At 39.9% G+C, this 21,362-nt stretch overlaps 1 protein-coding gene across 1 annotated transcript; it reads left to right on the top strand.

Annotated features, from left to right (window-relative positions):
* The first annotated feature begins 19,803 nt into the window (after positions 1-19,803).
* Positions 19,804-20,751, top strand: LOC140070087 (olfactory receptor 6N2-like). The gene has a single exon (XM_072116419.1). The coding sequence runs from the start codon at positions 19,804-19,806 to the stop codon at positions 20,749-20,751; it is 948 nt and encodes a 315-aa protein (XP_071972520.1).
* Positions 20,752-21,362: the final 611 nt, after the last annotated feature.

Here is a 21,362-nt window from a genome sequence, read left to right as displayed (position 1 = left end):
GAGTTGCAGAGCCGCCACCAGGTTACGGCCGTTGTCACACACAACCATTCCCGGCTTGAGGTTCAGCGGTGCCAGCCACAGATCAGTCTGCGCCGTGATGCCCTGTAATAGCTCTTGGGCGGTGTGCCTTTTGTCGCCTAGGCTCAGCAGTTTGAGCACCGCCTGCTGTCGCTTAGCGACGGCACTGCTGCTGTGCCTAGAGCTACCGACTGATGGCGCCGTGCCCACGGATGGTAGTTCGGAGGAGGAGGTGGAGGAGGGGTGGGAGGAGGAGGAGGCATAGTAGGCCTGAAACACCTGGACCGAGGTAGGCCCCGCAATCCTCGGCGTCGGCAGTATATGAGCAGCCCCAGGGTCAGACTCGGTCCCAGCCTCCACCAAGTTAACCCAATGTGCCGTCAGCGATATATAGTGGCCCTGCCCGGCAGCACTCGTCCACGTGTCCATGGTCAGGTGGACCTTGTCAGAAACGGCGTTGGTCAGGGCACGGATGATGTTGTCTGACACGTGCTGGTGCAGGGCTGGGACGGCACATCGGGAAAAGTAGTGGCGGCTGGGGACCGAATACCGAGGGGCGGCCGCCGCCATGAGGTTGCGAAAGGCCTCGGTCTCTACTAGCCTATAGGGCAGCATCTCCAGGCTAAGCAATCTGGAGATGTGCACATTAAGGGCTTGGGCGTGCGGGTGGGTTGCACTATATTTGCGTTTCCGCTCCAGCGTCTGGGGTATGGAGAGCTGAACGCTGGTGGATGCTGTGGAGGATCGTGGAGGCGACGATGGGGTTTTTGTGGCAGGGTCCTGGGCAGGGGGCTGACTAGCAGCTGACACAGGGGAAGGAGCAGTGGTGTGCACGGCCGGAGGTGAACGGGCTTGTTGCCACTGAGTGGGGTGCTTAGCATTCATATGCCTGCGCATACTGGTGGTAGTTAAGCTAGTAGTGGTGGAACCCCTGCTGAGCCTGGTTTGGCAAATGTTGCACACCACAGTCCGTCGGTCATCCGGTGTTTCCTTAAAGAACCTCCACACTTCTGAAGATCTAGCCCTCGCCGCAAGAGCCCTCACCACGGGAGCTTCACTAGTTGACAGTGGCGCTGATGCACCAGCTCTGGCCCTGCCTCTCCGTCTGGCCCCACCACTGCCTCTTCCAACCTGTTCAGGTCGAGGACTCTCCTCCGTCTCAGAAGCACTGTGTTCACCCGGCCTCTCAACCCAGCTTGGGTCTGTCACCTCATCATCCTCCGATCCCTCAGTCTGCTCCCCCCTCGGACTTCCTGCCCTGACAACAACTTCCCCACTGTCTGACAACCGTGTCTCCTCATCGTCGGACACCTCTTTACACACTTCCACTACGTCAAGAAGGTCATCATCACCCACAGACTGTGACTGGTGGAAAACCTGGGCATCGGAAAATTGCTCAGCAGCAACCGGACAAGTGGTTTGTGACTGTGGGAAGGGTCCAGAAAACAGTTCCTCAGAGTATGCCGGTTCAAATGCCAAATTTTCCTGGGAGGGGGCAGACTGGGGGGGAGGAGGCTGAGGTGCAGGAGCTGGAGGAGTGGGGATTTCGGTGACATGGGTGGACTGCGTGGAAGACTGACTGGTGGTGGACAAATTGCTCGAAGCATTGTCAGCAATCCACGACATCACCTGTTCGCACTGTTCTGGCCTCAACAGTGCTCTACCACGAGTCCCAGTAACTTCAGACATTAACCTAGGGAGTGTAGCTCTGCGGCGTTCCCCTGCTCCCTCATCAGCAGGTGGTGTCTCACCCCGCCCAGGACCACGGCCTCTGACCCCTGCAGTAGTTGGACGCCCACGTCCCCGCCCTCGTCCTCTACCCCTAGCCCTCGGGTTAAACATTTTTAAAATGAGAGTTATAACTTTTTTTTTTTTTTTACTTCTTTTTGTTTTTTTTGGTGTTTTTTTGTGTGTTTTTTTTTTTTTTGTGTTTTTTGTTTTTTTTTTAGTTTTTAAAACCAAACAATCCTATCCTATTGCTATGGCTATTTTCTAGCCAAGTATCAAAGGAAGCACACTACTATGCCAGATGAGATGACACTGAGTTATTGCCTAATAGAAATCCAACCCCTACTGAATTTTGCCACTTCGGCCTTTGCTATGGATATGTGCGCCACTAAGCGCAGAACACAGCGGTCGCAAGTCTCACTACAAATTGCTCAGAATTGGCAAGTACATGCACTGCAGAAACTACAGCCACCAGCAGATCAACCAGAAATCAAATATATAGAACGCTACTGTAGGCTTCAAGAAGCTGTTTGTATTCTCCTATGGCTATTTTCTAGCCAAGTATCAAAGGAAGCACACTACTATGCCAGATGAGATGACACTGAGTTATTGCCTAATAGAAATCCAACCCCTACTGAATTTTGCCACTTCGGCCTTTGCTATGGATATGTGCGCCACTAAGCGCAGAACACAGCGGTCGCAAGTCTCACTACAAATTGCTCAGAATTGGCAAGTACATGCACTGCAGAAACTACAGCCACCAGCAGATCAACCAGAAATCAAATATATAGAACGCTACTGTAGGCTTCAAGAAGCTGTTTGTATTCTCCTATGGCTATTTTCTAGCCAAGTATCAAAGGAAGCACACTACTATGCCAGATGAGATGACACTGAGTTATTGCCTAATAGAAATCCAACCCCTACTGAATTTTGCCACTTCGGCCTTTGCTATGGATATGTGCGCCACTAAGCGCAGAACACAGCGGTCGCAAGTCTCACTACAAATTGCTCAGAATTGGCAAGTACATGCACTGCAGAAACTACAGCCACCAGCAGATCAACCAGAAATCAAATATATAGAACGCTACTGTAGGCTTCAAGAAGCTGTTTGTATTCTCCTATGGCTATTTTCTAGCCAAGTATCAAAGGAAGCACACTACTATGCCAGATGAGATGACACTGAGTTATTGCCTAATAGAAATCCAACCCCTACTGAATTTTGCCACTTCGGCCTTTGCTATGGATATGTGCGCCACTAAGCGCAGAACACAGCGGTCGCAAGTCTCACTACAAATTGCTCAGAATTGGCAAGTACATGCACTGCAGAAACTACAGCCACCAGCAGATCAACCAGAAATCAAATATATAGAACGCTACTGTAGGCTTCAAGAAGCTGTTTGTATTCTCCTATGGCTATTTTCTAGCCAAGTATCAAAGGAAGCACACTACTATGCCAGATGAGATGACACTGAGTTATTGCCTAATAGAAATCCAACCCCTACTGAATTTTGCCACTTCGGCCTTTGCTATGGATATGTGCGCCACTAAGCGCAGAACACAGCGGTCGCAAGTCTCACTACAAATTGCTCAGAATTGGCAAGTACATGCACTGCAGAAACTACAGCCACCAGCAGATCAACCAGAAATCAAATATATAGAACGCTACTGTAGGCTTCAAGAAGCTGTTTGTATTCTCCTATGGCTATTTTCTAGCCAAGTATCAAAGGAAGCACACTACTATGCCAGATGAGATGACACTGAGTTATTGCCTAATAGAAATCCAACCCCTACTGAATTTTCCCACTTCGGTCTTTGCTATGGATATGTGTGCCACTAAGAGCTAAACACAACGGTAGCAAGTCCCCCTGCTAATTCCTCACAAAATGGTAAAAGATGCAAATTAAAATAAAAAAAGTAGAACGTTATTGTAGCCCTAAGAAGGGCTGTTGGGTTCTTTGAGAATCACTCCTGCCTAACAGTAAGCTAATAGAACACCCTAACGCTTTCCCTGACCAGCAGCAGCTCTCTCCCTAGCGGCATCCAGAGACAGAATGATCCGAGCAGCGCGGCCAGCGGCTAGTCTATCCCAGGGTCACCTGATCTGGCCAGCCAACCACTGCTATCGACGTGTAAGGGTACCACGTCATGCTGGGTGGAGTGCAGAGTCTCCTGGCTTGTGATTGGCTCTGTTTCTGGCCGCCAAAAAGCAAAACGGCGGGAGCTGCCATTTTCTCAAGCGGGCGAAGTATTCGTCCGAGTAACGAGCAGTTTCGAGTACCCTAATGCTCGACCGAGCATCAAGCTCGGACGAGCATGTTCGCTCATCTCTAATATATATATATATATATATATATATATATATATATATATATATATATATATATAAATATATATATATATGTATATATATTATATAGTGACAGTGTTTGTTTGTGTCTACCTAGGTTACTTTCCAGGTGTTGGCCACGCCCACTCATTGTATATTTTCACACCTTCAGAAAAAGGCTGGATTGATCCTATTGGTCAAGTTATCACAGTTTTCTGTATAAAAGGAGTGTTCTGAGTCCAGTGTAACAGACTGCTTTTGGTTTTTCCACTGGCCAGATCTCTGAGGATTCGCTCCTTTCTCCTACACTGTACTTTGTATTGCTTGTTTCTTGTAAACTCAATAGCTTTTATAAAAGCTTTTAACTTGCCTTCTTTATATTTTATAGGTAGAATTAACATTTTTTTTTTTAATTTTACAGATATATCCACATTGTAAAGCCAATAGCTTTTTTAAAAGCTGTTTTAATTTGTTGTTTTTGTGTATTTTAGGTGCTTTATAATTTGTATAAGTTTTATAATTTATAGGTTTATCCACAGACAATGGAAACTAAAGTGTAAGTATCTTTTGCTATACTAATATTTGCTTAAGTATAGTCATTGTGTAGCAATGTTTACATTTGTATTCATAATGTACACTTTGAAGTAATTTATATATGTATATTTGTTATAACAGGCACAACAGAACCCCAATGACCTGCCCTAAATGCTATCAGACAAATAACATCTTGGTGACCCATCTGCGCAGAAAATGTATGAAGTTTAGCAGTGATGATGAGATCAAAGCAACCCTGGCGGAGGCCAAACAGAACTTACTTAGAATAGCATCATGTGGCCTCGCTATCAAATATGATGAAGTTGCAGATTTGCTCTGTAACAGAAAATGCATTGAGAAGATGTGCGACCTCTTAAAGAAGAGAGGCTTTGTTATCTACAATGCACCAGTCGTGAGAAGGTAAGTTTTATTACTTGTTTTGTTATAATTTATCTCTATGCTTATTTTCTTTAATTTCCTTGCTATTGTCATTGTCTTTTAACTTTGTCTTGTAAACTTTAAAATAGTCTGTCTATCTATCTCATTAACAATCTATCTTTATCTTTGCAATGATGTGATATTAAACTGTATCTTATTCCTTCATAGCCTAGAAGATGTACAAGTGAAAGCAGAAGATGAAGGAGGGAAAAAAAGAAAAAGAGAAGAAGTGGAAGAGCAGAAGGCAGAAGAAAATGGAGGAAAAAAAAGAAGGCATGAAGAAGTAGAAGTTCAGGAAGTTCTGGAAGTTCAGGAGGTGCAGGAGGAGCAGGATGAGCAAGAAGTAGATGAGGCATGTATAGAAGAAGCAGAAGAAAATGGAGGAAAAAAAAGAAGGCATGAAGGAGTACATGTTCAGGAAGTGCAGGAAGCTCAGGAGGTGCAGGAGGAGCAGGAAGTTCAGGATGTGGATGAACTGCAGGAAGTTCAGAAGGTGCAGGCGGAGCAGGATGAGCAGGGTGAGCAAGAAGAAGATGAAGCAAGTATAGAAGAAGAAAACAAGAATATCAACTGGACCGACCCGCTGAGAAGAAAGATGGCCAAAAACGGATTGTATAGGAAGCACTCTTTAAGTTCAAAGCCTATCTCAGAATTTGCAACATTCCTCTCTAGGACCTTGGGAGTAAAAAAATTCAAACAAGAAGTTGAAAATGTTGCCAGATATTTAGACTTCATGGACAACAAGGAGCCATCACTGAAATTTATCGACAATATTCAGAAGACAAATGAATATTTTGCTTTATTACTGGAGATTGGCAACACCCGCCAGACTGTAAACAACTACCTTAAGTGCATAAAGAGGTATGTGCTCTACTTAACGGAAGGAACTGATCTGGCGCTTCGTGACAAAGAGCTCTTCCATGGAGCTCTAGTTTTTAAGACTCAGCTGAACATTTTTCAACAGAGACTGAGTAAGGGAACAACAAAAAAAACAATCTTGAATAAGTAAGTATTTAAAAAAATATATACATATATTTGTCATTTTAAGAAAGTGATACTTCATGACTCTTCAATGCCTTGTATTTTTTTTTATTAATTGCATTTTCATTTTTATCAACAGAGAAAAACAACTAGCCCAAGAATTGAAGAAGCCCAGTGAGATGCAAACACTGCTGACCGTTGCAGCCCCATCTTTTAAGGAAGCAGTAGGTAAGGCAGGTAATGGGGAGAAGCTGAGTGAGAAAGAAAAACTCACTGTGCTCTATTACCTGGAGTGCTTGATTGTTTTGAATAAGCTGCAGCGGCCTGGTGTGGTACAGAACATGACAGTAAGTATTCATTCCTTCAAAGTGTTTGTATTTCTGTCCAAAATATAAATTTCTAGTCTCATCTTAATTTTATACATTTTGAACTTTGCAGGTTGAAGAGTGGGATCAGCGATACTCTTATCAAGGGACTCATGTCTGCATTTTTGTACACGACCACAGGACAGCCGCCCATCGCTTAGTTCTGACAACAGAAGAGGAAAAGGTAAATATTCTATAGCATACCAATTCATCAACTGTGTTTCAATATATATTTCTTGACCTATTAATGATCTAATTTATTGTTATTTCATTTATCATTTTAGTGGTTCGAGATATATTTTAAGCACGTGAGGCCCACATTTCTGAAGCCTAACGTGGAACTCAAAAACTTCTTTGTTTCCTCGACTGGTAAGCCCATTCACAATGTTTCCCTTGATGTCTCCAGATTCCATGAAAAGTAAGTATTTTCATTTTTTTTATTCACAGATTATTACTGACCATTTCCTATTCTTCATGCTATACATGTACAAATTGAATAATATGTTAATATATCTTTCTGTTGCAGATTTAATCTCAACCCAGAGACAAGTCAAGGTGTTCGGAGGAATGCGGAGACGTTTATTCTTTCTAAAAGCAAGGATATTGCGGAGATATATAGTTTCGCCAAATATCTTGGCCATTCTGACCAAGCAGCAGAGCGAATTTGCCAGAAAAAAGCAAAAGGAGACATTTTTAATTCATTGATGTGGACTTCAACTTTTGAGCAGGAGCAACCCTCATCCAGCAAAGAGGAACCTACCACCTCAAAGTAAGCAGAAACATTATTCCACCTTTATGAAAAATATGTTTGACTATTTCTTATCATCAACTTAAATTTTTAATTCTTTTTCAGAGCTGAAGTCGCAGAACCAGCTCCCATTCCACCGTCAAAAGCGGAGGAATTTCAGCGATTTTTAGAGAAACATCCCCTCGGTGTGACCGAAGAACCGCCCTCCCTCAAAGTTTGTGTTGCTGCATCCTGTGACCACGGCCAATCCTTGTATGACAGGTGGAGGAAGAGACAGAACAAGATGCGGGAGGACTATATAATAGGTAAGATTTTATGTTATTATCTTTAATAGTCCAGAGACGAGCTAAGAAGATTGAGCGAGAGTGACTGTCAGTCTATATTCTGGACCGCTTGATAACTGACAATGAGAACGGGGGTTTACATAGTACTGTGGAGTCTGTATTGTTACACTGTTTTAATTTATTTATTTTTTAAATTTTGAAACTTGACTAATCTTAATACATTATTTAATTTGTTCTTTACAGGATTGCTTCAGGATCATCGGCCAAGTGAACTGGAGGTCAGGGGATGTATTCAACGTCAAAAGTGGAAGAGGAATATGCCGCGGATTAAAGACATTCTAGATAATTGGAAGAAAAAGTGATACATAAAGTAGTGTTTTTTTTTAATAATGGAGGGTTGTAAAAATGTGGTTTCTACAATAAATGCATTTTCAATTTTTTTATTTTTGTATGGAAAAAAAGTTTGCTTAATAAATTCTTATATTCATAATAATTGTCTAAAAAGTTTTGTCTGTCCTCTGTCTACCATGATGTGCCCCGTGCCTCCCCTTCACCCTTCTGTCAGTGCCCTCTGCATCCTTTCACTGGTCTATGTTTAGGTTTTTTGAAGTGTGAAAACGCCAAAAGCCTTTTTGTTGTTCCAATTTTCTGCCGAGGTGTTTGTGGCCCAGTATCCTTAGCCAAAACTTCCATAGTTACTTCCCCCGGGTTCCGTTTTTTTTATTTCACCCCAAAAAACGTGAATTATGTTCATTGTAGAATGCCATTTCATATGAAATTTTTTTCATCAAATGATGTAAAATTGGCCCTAACATGCTCCTGTGCGCTTAAAAGTGTTTTGCCTTTTTTAAGGAAGCTTTTGATACTTACCTATATTCCTCTTCTCCTTGGTCCTGGCATTGGTCATCTTAATTCTTGACATGTTGGGACCGCTGGAAAAAAAGAGCTATAAAAAGCAGCCTGAATGTCCGATGTCCATTGCCCTGGGCTGCTAATTATCCATGCCTTTCGCGTGATGTAACCTTCCATGGGAGAGGGAGGTAACGTGGTCACATGAGCGGCATGGATTCAACATTTTTTTACTTTTGGATCTGAGTCAACAATAGACATTACTATTATTTTTATTATAAAAAGAAGAATTTTCCTCCAGGTTGATCCAGAGAGCCTAATGGCCAATTGGCATTTGCCTAATGGGTTTTTCTCTACAGGGTTCTGGGATGGAATTGATGGACTTATGTTTAAATAAATGTTATATTCTTTTTACAAAAACATTGTATTTGAAAATGTATTACACTTAATGAGTACCTTTCAGGTAAAAAGGTAAAGAAGATAAAGATTAAAGGGGTTATCTAACATTTTCACATACACATCAAAGACAAAATTGCCCATTTTGGAGGTTATATAACTGGGTGATCTCAAATGCTACAAAACCTCACAATACAGACTGTACTAGACTTTGGAAAAGACTTGTCCTAATATTGGGATATATCAGTCATGATCTGAGTTTCTGTATAATAAATTATATACTAATTTACCAATAATGTACATACCAATAATGTAATGTCTTACATTTAGGTCAAGCTTAACACCTTCCTATAAAACATTCTCCATGCACTGGCAGCAGAACAAAGCTTAGTACCTTTCCAAACTTCAAAGAGCTGCCACCTACCATAGCTGGGCATCAGAACATTTGCATACCAATTAGTGACACTGGAACCAAGCTGAGCACCTTTCCAGACTTCTAAGAGGAGCCACTTTCAATAGCTGGGCATCAGAACATTTTCACACTAATGCATTAATAACAGAAACTATATGAAATGTACAGTTAGCATTGAAACCTATCTTTTTATATACTAACACAGAAAGTATTGCTTGCATATATCTCAAGCTTTTGTATATGGTAATATTATATACATCTTATTTCTAGGTAGGGATGGACAACTTTACTGAACAACAGGCCTTTTTATTCCTTTAGATGTGACACAAAGTGTGTTGTTAAAGAAGTGTAAACATGAACCCTGCACAGAGGTCCAGAACAGATCTCTGTGGATTCAACAATAGCCAGGTTATTTCTATGTTATGGGCCTATGCATTTATTAAATTAATTACTCTCTGTCTGATTATTGAACAGTTTTGGAGGCCCCAGCAAGATCCTGAACCCTGGTGTGAGGACTGAACCTTAAAGTAGCAGACCCTCAGTCAAGGAACGCTGATTCTAGGTAAGTGAACCATTGCCTTACTGCTTTTCCTAAATAATAATAATTCCTTTATTTATTATTATTATTATCCCATTAAAATACATCACCAGTTTTAAAACTTAAACTTCTATACCAATTGTCCATCCTTCTGAAATTATGTTTAACCCTTTCCTTTACAAAATCTCAGATTAGATAAGAACTTCTAAGAGGTGCCACATTCCATATCTGGGCATTAGAATATTTCCATACTAATAAGTGACCCTGGAACCAAGATTAACACCTTCTCAGACGTGTAAAGGTGTCAAATTTCATAGCTGGGCACCAGAACATTAGGACGCTTGGTTAACAACAGAAACTATTTGAAATGTACACTTAGTATTGAAAACTATCTTTTTATAAATTAAGGCAGAAAGTATATATTTGCAAGCCTCTTATATAGAATACAACCTTTTTTATAGAATGCAAAAGGGGTGCCCCAATCCATAGCTGAACATCAGAACATTTTCACACTAGGTTAGCAACATGAACTATATGAAATGCACATTTAGTATTGAATCCTATCTTTTTATAAATTGCCAATATCCCAATATGTATCACAACCATTGTATATAGTAATATTATATAAATTTTATTTATAGGCAGGTTAAAAATGATTAAAGGGGTTATCTAACATTTTCCCATACACATCACAGACAAAATGACCCAGGGTGGAGGTTATATAACTGGGGTGATCACAAATGCTGCAAAACCTCACAATACATGCATCAACTGTTATAATACCTAACAATACAACCTCAGCTGCTTAAGAACATCATAAAATATGTATCAGGTGTAGCAGAACTTCAAAAAAGACTCCTGTCCTGCTGTACTAGCCTTTGGATTACCAGGATATATAAGTTCTGATGTGAGTTTCTGTATAATAAATTATGCTACATTCTCCCTGCACTGGCAGCAGTACATTTGCATACTAAATTGTGACACTGGAACTAAGCTTAACACTATTCTAAAATTCTAAGAGGTGCCACATTCTATGTCTGGGCATTAGAATATTTGCATACAAATAAGTAACCCTGGAACTAGGATTAACACCTTTCCAAATTTCTTAGAGGTATCAAATTCCATAGCTGGGCATTAGAACATTTGAACACTAGGTAAACAACATAAACTACATCAAATGTACAGTTAGTATAGAATCCTATCTTTTTATAAACTAAAACAGAAAGTATTGCTCGCAAATATCACAATATATCACAAACTTTGTGTATAGTAATACTATATACATCTTATATCTAGGCAGGAATGGACAACTTTACTAAAGAACAGGCCATTTTGTATTCCTTTAGATGTGACAAAGCCATCATTTTGACACAAAGTGTGTCCACACTGTCAAATGTGTAATAGAAATCATATCTAAAACAGTTTCATATTTAGAGACTCTGTTTTTGTGTTAAAAGCATTATCCTCTTTCATATATATATATATATATATATATATATATATATATATATTAGAAAGAGGATAATGCTTTTAAATATATTATATAGTGATAGTGTTTGTTTGTGTCTACCTAGGTTACTTTCCAGGTGTTGGCCACGCCCACTCATTGCATATTTTCACACCTTCAGAAAAAGGCTGGATTGATCCTATTGGTCAAGTTATCACAGTTTTCTGTATAAAAGGAGTGTTCTGAGTCCAGTGTAACAGACTGCTTTTGGTTTTTCCACTGGCCAGATCTCTGAGGATTCGCTCCTTTCTCCTATACTGTACTTTGTAATGCTTGTTTCTTGTAAACTCAATAGCTTTTATAAAAGCTTTTAACTTGCCTTCTTTATATTTTACAGGAAGAATTAACATTTTTTAAAATATTTTACAGATATATCCACATTGTAAACCCAATAGCTTTTTTAAAAGCTATTTTAATTTGTCATCTTTGTGTATTTTAGGTGTTTTATAATTTGTATAAGTTTTATAATTTATAGGTTTATCCACAGACAATGGAAACTAAAGTGTAAGTATCTTTTGCTATACTAATATTTGCTTATGTATAGTCATTGTGTAGCAATGTTTACATTTTTATTCATAATGTACACTTTAAAGTAATGTATATATGTATATTTGTTATAACAGGCACAACAGAACCCCAATGACCTGCCCTAAATGCTATCAGACAAATAACATCTTGGTGACCCATCTGCGCAGAAAATGTATGAAGTTTAGCAGTGATGATGAGATCAAAGCAACCCTGGCGGAGGCCAAACAGAACTTACTTAGAATAGCATCACGTGGCCTCGCTATCAAATATGATGAAGTTGCAGATTTGCTCTGTAACAGAAAATGCATTGAGAAGATGTGCGACTTCTTAAAGAAGAGAGGCTTCGTTATCTACAATGCACCAGTCGTGAGAAGGTAAGTTTTATTACTTGTTTTGTTATAATTTATCTCTATGCTTATTTTCTTTAATTTCCTTGCTATTGTCATTGTCTTTTAACTTTGTCTTGTAAACTTTAAAATAGTCTGTCTATCTATCTCATTAACAATCTATCTTTATCTTTGCAATGATGTGATATTAAACTGTATCTTATTCCTTCATAGCCTAGAAGATGTACAAGTGAAAGCAGAAGATGAAGGAGGGAAAAAAAGAAAAAGAGAAGAAGTGGAAGAGCAGAAGGCAGAAGAAAATGGAGGAAAAAAAAGAAGGCATGAAGAAGTAGAAGTTCAGGAAGTTCTGGAAGTTCAGGAGGTGCAGGAGGAGCAGGATGAGCAAGAAGTAGATGAGGCATGTATAGAAGAAGCAGAAGAAAATGGAGGAAAAAAAAGAAGGCATGAAGGAGTACATGTTCAGGAAGTGCAGGAAGCTCAGGAGGTGCAGGAGGAGCAGGAAGTTCAGGATGTGGATGAACTGCAGGAAGTTCAGAAGGTGCAGGCGGAGCAGGATGAGCAGGGTGAGCAAGAAGAAGATGAAGCAAGTATAGAAGAAGAAAACAAGAATATCAACTGGACCGACCCGCTGAGAAGAAAGATGGCCAAAAACGGATTGTATAGGAAGCACTCTTTAAGTTCAAAGCCTATCTCAGAATTTGCAACATTCCTCTCTAGGACCTTGGGAGTAAAAAAATTCAGACAAGAAGTTGAAAATGTTGCCAGATATTTATACTTCATGGACAACAAGGAGCCATCACTGAAATTTATCGACAATATTCAGAAGACAAATGAATATTTTGCTTTATTACTGGAGATTGGCAACACCCACCAGACTGTAAACAACTACCTTAAGTGCATAAAGAGGTATGTGCTCTACTTAACGGAAGGAACTGATCTGGCGCTTCGTGACAAAGAGCTCTTCCATGCAGCTCTAGTTTTTAAGACTCAGCTGAATATTTTTCAACAGAGACTGAGTAAGGGAACAACAAAAGAAACAATCTTGAATAAGTAAGTATTTAAAAAAATCTATACATATATTTGTCATTTTAGGAAAGTGATACTTCATGACTCTTCAATGCCTTGTATTTTTTTTATTAATTGCATTTTCATTTTTATCAACAGAGAAAAACAACTAGCCCAAGAATTGAAGAAGCCCAGTGAGATGCAAACACTGCTGACTGTTGCAGCCCCATCTTTTAAGGAAGCAGTAGGTAAGGCAGATAATGGGGAGAAGCTGAGTGAGAAAGAAAAACTCACTGTGCTCTATTACCTGGAGTGCTTGATTGTTTTGAATAAGCTGCAGCGGCCTGGTGTGGTACAGAACATGACAGTAAGTATTCATTCCTTCAAAGTGTTTGTATTTCTGTCCAAAATATAAATTTCTATTCTCATCTTAATTTTATACATTTTGAACTTTGCAGGTTGAAGAGTGGGATCAGCGATACTCTTATCAAGGGACTCATGTCTGCATTTTTGTACATGACCACAGGACAGCCGCCCATCGCTTAGTTCTGACAACAGAAGAGGAAAAGGTAAATATTCTATAGCATACCAATTCATCAACTGTGTTTCAATATATATTTCTTGACCTATTAATGATCTAATTTATTGTTATTTCATTTATCATTTTAGTGGTTCGAGATATATTTTAAGCACGTGAGGCCCACATTTCTGAAGCCTAACGTGGAACTCAAAAACTTCTTTGTTTCCTCGACTGGTAAGCCCATTCACAATGTTTCCCTTGATGTCTCCAGATTCCATGAAAAGTAAGTATTTTAATTTTTTTTATTCACAGATTATCACTGACCATTTCCTATTCTTCATGCTATACATGTACAAATTGAATAATATGTTAATATATCTTTCTGTTGCAGATTTAATCTCAACCCAGAGAGAAGTCAAGGTGTTCGGAGGAATGCGGAGACGTTTATTCTTTCTAAAAGCAAGGATATTGCGGAGATATATCGTTTCGCCAAATATCTTGGCCATTCTGACCAAGCAGCAGAGCGAATTTGCCAGAAAAAAGCAAAGGGAGACATTTTTAATTCTTTGATGTGGACTTCAACTTTTGAGCAGGAGCAACCCTCATCCAGCAAAGAGGAACCTACCACCTCAAAGTAAGCAGAAAAATAGTAGCATTTTAACATTATTCCACCTTTATGAAAAATATGTTTGACTATTTCTTATCATCAACTTAAATTTTTAATTCTTTTTCAGAGCTGAAGTCGCAGAACCAGCTTCCATTCCACCGTCAAAAGCGGAGGAATTTCAGCGATTTTTAGAGAAACATCCCCTCAGTGTGACCGAAGAACCGCCCTCCCTCAAAGTTTGTGTTGCTGCATCCTGTGACCACGGCCAATCCTTGTATGACAGGTGGAGGAAGAGACAGTACAAGATGCGGGAAGACTATATAATAGGTAAGATTGACGTCGTAATGTCTGCATACATGTCTCATGTTATTATCTTTAATAGTCCAGAGACGAGCTAAGAAGATTGAGCGAGAGTGACTGTCAGTCTATAGCTTTATTCTGGACCGGGGTGCTTGATAATTGACAATGAGAACGGGGGTTTACATAGTACTGTGGAGTCTGTATTGTTACACTGTTTTAATTAATTGATTTTTTAAATTTTGAAACTTGACTAATCTTAATACATTATTTCATTTGTTCTTTACAGGATTGCTTCAGGATCATCGGCCAAGTGAACTGGAGGTCAGGGGATGTATTCAACGTCAAAAGTGGAAGAGGAATATGCCGCGGATTAAAAACATTCTAGATAATTGGAAGAAAAAGTGTGTTTTTTATAATTGAGGGTTGATTATTTTACCGTCTCTATTGTTTTAAAGTTTATTCATAAATGTTTTGTTATTTTTATATTATTAGGGGTCTGTAAAAGTGTGGTTTCTACAATAAATGCATTTTCAATTCTTTTTTATTTTTGTATGGAAAAAAAGTTTGCTTAATAAATGAACTTCTTCTATTTATAAAAATTGTCTAAAAATTTTCTTCTGACCTCTGTCTACCATGATGTGCCCTGTGCCTCTCCTTGACCCTGCTGTCAGTGCGCTCCACCCTGTGCCTCCCCCCTATCAGTGCATCCCTTCCCTCTACTGTAAATGCCCTTTGCCCTCTCTTAATATCCATGCACCTAAATTATCCATCTATGTCTCTATTCTTATCTTTCAATCTCCATTTTGTCATGACCCTCTGCCTGACACTAGTTGTGTTTCCTCTTAAAGGAGCAGAGTACCACACCATACTTGAAAGGGCTCCAATGAAAGTTTTAAGGTCTGAGAGGCACTATCTTTGCAAGTCTGGAGTAGAGAGGATTCCTAATCTTTTACTGGCCACTCATGGGTCTGTCATATCACATGTCTCCGGTACTTTCTCTGCCTATCATGGTGAACATGGTAATCAGGGTTCAAATCCATTGAGGGGGCTTAAGGAACTACTTCCACATCCAAGTACAGCAGCTTGTACACAAATTACTCAATATTACCCATGTGTAAGTAGAGTTCATTCTTTACAATGAAACTCCAAATAGCTTATTAAACCAGTTAGGGTTCCTTTCATCAGTCCGCATTGATGTTGTGTTACTCGGATAACTGTGGCAAAGGGCTGGCTGTCCATTGTGAGGCATATCCTACTGCCTATCCCAGATCCCTGCCTCTTGGTCGCCCCCAGGATGCACTTCTCTGTGTGTCCCAGGGCCAGAAGCATTTAATAATATTAGAGTGAAAATATTAGAGTGTTCAAAGTAGGCCGGTATTATAAGGTAATACCTTATTTGTGCATCCCATTTTACATAATAATTAAGAATTTGTGGACATATAACTAGGTTCTTTCTTTCTGTCTCTCCTGATATATATCAATTATATCACTGTTTTTTACGAACTTCTGTATTCAGTAGATTATTATTCTATTCATTTTCATGTGGCCGTTGGTGTTTTTTCTCTGTCTTTTTTTTTCTTTTTAATTTTTTTTATTTTTGCCTGTTTGGACTGGGAAGGAATCGGGCTACAACATACTCTAAGCTTGTTTTGCAAAACTGAGCGGTACAAGAGAAAAAAAAGCATAATATTTGTGTTTTATCTAAAAAGTGGCAAAATTATGCACATTTCAGGGGGTGTATTCAGCCTTTTGTTGAGAATTTCGGAATGATTGAGGATGCAAATCGATCGATTGGATGAGCTGGACAAAATGACATCAAGCTCAGGTCGATCGGACCTACATTTGGGTTTTTCTTGTGAAAACACCAAAAACCTATTTGCCAGGTTGTGCAAATGCCAAAATATGCATGCTATAAAGAAGCAGCTGCATCAGTTTTCTGCTGAGGTGGTTAGAGTTCAATATCCTTAGCCAAAACTGCTCATAGTCCAAGTCACTTCCCCCGAGTTCCATTTTAAAAAGCAGCCAGGGACACAGGGATGTCTGGATCCTCGGCCGCTAATTATTTATGCCTCTCCCGTGACATCACCTTTCATGGAAGATGGAGGGAACATCACATGTGAAGCATGAATTCACACCTCCTGCATGATAAAAACCTTTCTCTCCCAGTATAGCAAAGGGAGGTGACATCACGTGAGACCCTTGAATAATTAGATGCCCAGGGTGCCGGACATCAATTCTCCGCACTCTTTGCTTTTTGAAACTTGTTTTCCAACAATCCCAGTGTGTCAGGTTCCCTACCCAAGTCCACCAAGCCAGAATGCATCCTTGTCTAAAGTACAAATAGGAGCATGTTGATCATTCCGAACCAGTTCTATGCAGTGATACAGAAATCAGGATATAATCACCAAATTAGGCTTCAAATAAGCACAGTACTCGTTCATTCTTGGGCCCCATTAATTTTTAGGCCAAAGACTAGGACCACATGTACAGGGTTACTGAAGTCAAGAAAATACATCATATTATAGTCTTTGGAAACATAGGAAATTTTATCCAATTGTAGGACACACCTGTGGGGTCCTTTACATAAGGGACCGCGGACCACATTTTCATTGGGTTTCCCGACGATTTCGTGTTGCGGCGCATTTAACAGGAGTTTTGGCACACGCGTTTGGATTTTGGCGCATCGGCTGCGGCTATCATACGACTCAAATTGGGGGGCGGGCCTTGGAAGATCCGACGGATTCAGAAAACGCACGGGATTTAACATTACAAATTGTGTCGCAAGACATGCACTCACATACACTGGGAAGAAGAAGGTGAACTCCAGCGAACCTCAGCGGGGAAGCAACAGATGCAGGATCTTCGCGCACAATGTTGGTGAATCGAAAGTCTTTGGGTAATAGCCCAGGAAAAGGCCCAGTCATTCCTTTCTTTGACCTGTCTTGAGCTGAACATCAGTTTCCATACACAGAATTTTGAAACGAATTGCAAATGCACCCATTATTGTTGGCTGCAATAGTCAATTTAAAAAGTAAATAAATTGAATTTAACTTTTCTGCATCTGTATTTGCAAAAGAATACTAAAATTTGTCTACATTTTGATTTAATTATTGTGAATCACATAATTGTTGTGGCATCACCGTCTTTCATTCTGCAGTTTTTGCTCTGTGCACAATACATACATTCTCTATTGTCACAATCTCAGGGGAATAGTCAGTGGACTCCCTGGATCACCGCGGGGGATAACAATACTAGCCGCAACCCAGGAGCGGAGTCTAAGTGAACTCCTGGTCTTCGCCAGAGCCCGCCGCAAAGCGGGATGGTCTTGCTGCGGCGGGGAGTCACCAGGTCGCTCCGCGGGTGCGACTGGGCCTGCGGTGGCAGCCAAGGTAGGGACACGGGGACCAGGGAAGGCAGGACCTCTGATGGCAGGCAAGACCTCAGATGGCAGGCAGGACCTCGGATGGCTGGCAGGACCTCGGATGGCTGGCAGGACCTCGGATGGCTGGCAGGACCTTGGATGGCTGGCAGGACCTCGGATGGCTGGCAGGATCTCGGATGGCTGGCAGGGCCTCAGAAGGCTTCTGGATTACCGGACCGCCAGAGGACTCCAGGACCGCCACAGGACACCAGGACCGCCACAGGACACCAGGACCGCCACAGGATACCAGCACCGCCAAAGGACACCAGGATCACCACAGGACACCAGGACCGACACAGGATAACAGGATTGCCACAGGACGCCAGGACCGACACAGGATAACAGGATCACCACAGGATACTCTAGCATCAGGAGCACGCGGCCTACACTGGAGACAGACCTGCAGTCTGGAAGGGACCGCAATGGAGCCATCAGGAGCCCGGACAGATAAGTACTGACCCGGGGTCAGAGCATGGGTATGATCCATGTTGCGGATCGCCGGGACACCAGTGACAGGAACGGACCAGGGACCACGCGGCAGAGCGGGACACGGGTGCCCTTGCGATCCGAGACATGGATCGCGGGGTCACCCGTGACATCTATTATTTCTCCTTAATGGTCCACTATTTAGACATACTAATAGAAGATAATTGCACCTCAGCAAAGGACAGGGAGGTGAGTATAAACAGCTATTCTAATGGTAGGTGTCCGTTAAGAAAACTTCCTAAAAGGTGTATTGAAAATGAGGTGATGTATGTACTGTTTATTTTATATTGCACTTTAGGACTGCCTTCAGAAAATGTTTTTGTTTTGAAAAATTTACCAAATATTTTAGAAAGACCTGTATCTTGCTAACATTCTTAAAAATAATGATAGTAAAAAATCATTTACTATATCTTGTCTTTATGCTAAAAATTTAAATGCAAGTTTTTAAAAATAGGGCCTAATAAGGAATTCAAAAACTGATGTGTCAGAAGGGCTTACATTTATTTTTTACAAAAAATAGGTGAAATTAGTTATTATTCTAATACTTGTAAAATAATGCAGCAATTACATATTTAATAAGGCTCAAAGGCATCATTAAATTATTTTACCATAATCACGTTAATCGGTCACCAATACCGAAGAGACAGCAAGTAAAAAACAAGTTAATGGCCTCAGTTTACCTCAAATACTATATAAAGGGCAAAACAACATCCCTGACATTTCCTTCAAAGGTTTAGCATCAGGTAGGTGTGTTTTTTAATTATATTTTTTTGTTTATTATCCCAATTTATACTATATTCCGATTTTTTGGGGGGGGATACTGGTCTTATGGGAAGAAAAGGGCATGAAAAAAATTAAATAAAGATTACAGTAAGTCTCAATATATTTAATATAACATCTTTTATAAATTAAATTGAGCATAACTTAATGATTTTAATGTCCAAAGTTTGGAACAGTCATGTGAGGGGCCAAAACGTACCTTGGTCTTATACTAAGAGGCTACTGTATATGTAGAGATCTATAAAATCTTGCATATTGAATATGAAAATGTTTATAACTATTGAGTTCCCGACTTAAGAACCCTCAACTTAAAGAATACCCCCTAGTTAGAGACCAAGCAACCGAAGATTTAGGATATAAAATTGTCACAGGGACAAAAAAAACATTTTGTTTGCAGTTACGATAAAGATAAATATACTTGTTCCATCTTACTTACAAATTCAGGTGAAGAACAAACCTTACATTGCTTATATTGTATGCAGTCAGGGGGCTTCCTGCACTAATTTGTCCTCCAGGACAGGATCAAATTTTTGTAATTTTTTAAAATCATCCTGAACTGATTCAAAACTTTATGAATTGCAAGATATTTCACTTTATTTTAATTATTTTTACTGATGTCTATTACTTACAGATATTTTAAATATTGACTAATTCAACAGAATATCCCCCTATCACCAATAGCATTATGGAAAATCTAAACCAGACAAAATTCATAGTCTTTGAGCTTATAGGATTTATTGTCTATGAAAAATACAGTCCACTCCTGTTTACAGTTTTTTTTATTATCTACGTTTTAACCCTTATTGGAAACATGTTGATCATTGTGGTTGTATATTATAACACAAATCTTCACACACCAATGTACTTCTTCATCACCAATCTGTCCTGTCTTGAGATCTGGTATGTATCTACCACGACACCTAAGCTGTTGACTATGTTGGTTACAAAAAATAAAAAGATCTCCTTCTACTGGTGCTTTTCTCAGATCTACATGTTCCATAGTTTGGGTATCACAGAGTGTAATCTTCTGGCTATTATGGCCATTGACCGATTTGTGGCCATCTGTAAACCTCTACGATACAATGTCATCATGAATAATCGAGTCGTTCGAGATTTAAGTTTGATGTGCTGGATCACTGGGTTTTTGACAGCACTCATCCCCATGACTCTCACTTCTCGAGTTTCTTTTTGTGGAAGACGCTATGTGAATCATTACTTCTGTGATTTAGCCCCGATGCTCAGCCTGGCATGTAACGACATCACAGTTACTGTTTCCATCAATCGATTTGTTGGTGGTTTTGCCACAATGTTCAACCTGGCCATTGTTGTACTTATGTATATTAATATAATACATTCTATTATGAAGATAAAGACAAAAACAGGACGGAAGAAGGCCTTCTCCACCTGCTCCTCACACTTGATAGTCGTGACCCTATTTTATGGTGCTGCTTGTATTGTGTATGCTACTCCTAAAACATCTCATTCAGTAGAGTATGACAAACTATTTGCCCTGGTATATGCCATGTACACTCCATTCCTCAATCCTATCATCTATAGTCTGAGGAACCAGGAAGTCATATGTGGGCTTAAAAGATGTCTAAAAAGCGTGCTGAGGCATATCAATGAAAGATGACATGATGTACTCAAAGTAACGTCCTATCTTCTCTATGTGAACCATCTACTAAGCATTGTTAGATATATTTTAGAAATAAAGAAAATTGGCATAACCCACAATGTTCTATGGTGACCATTTCACATCACACATTTAGGGAATATCTCAACCTAGGAGAAAGGAAGTAAGGACATATCTATATCAATCCACAATTACTTTTCTGTGGAATACTGGATGCCGTGACCTAAACTTACAAGGTTAGACAAGGTTAGGTTTGCAAAGTCCATGATTATCTGTCCATGTCCTTGTCTTCCGATACATAGGTCATCCTTTTTCCTGAATGTGAAAAAACACTGAATGCCATTTTTTAGACCATCTCTGACCAAGCGTTTGTGAATATTATCACTTAGATTTCATCCATTAATTTTCATTGCTCTGTTTTGAAAGCATCTGGAAAAAGAGAAATGAAGCCTCAAAATAAATATAGAAATTAATAAACTCAAATGCAGTGTGAGGAGGACATGGACTTGACATATCCATGATTCACAGATGTGAATTTTTTTTTCTGTTATCATTGTTTATGTAATATTTTGTTTTAATCTGGATTTCCTCATCATGTCTGACAATGATGT

This window comes from Engystomops pustulosus, chromosome 7 (genome assembly GCF_040894005.1).
Source record: "Engystomops pustulosus chromosome 7, aEngPut4.maternal, whole genome shotgun sequence".
Lineage (NCBI taxonomy): Eukaryota > Metazoa > Chordata > Amphibia > Anura > Leptodactylidae > Engystomops > Engystomops pustulosus.
The sequence above is the reverse complement of the archived record's forward strand: the minus strand, read 5'-3'. Positions and strand labels throughout refer to the sequence as shown.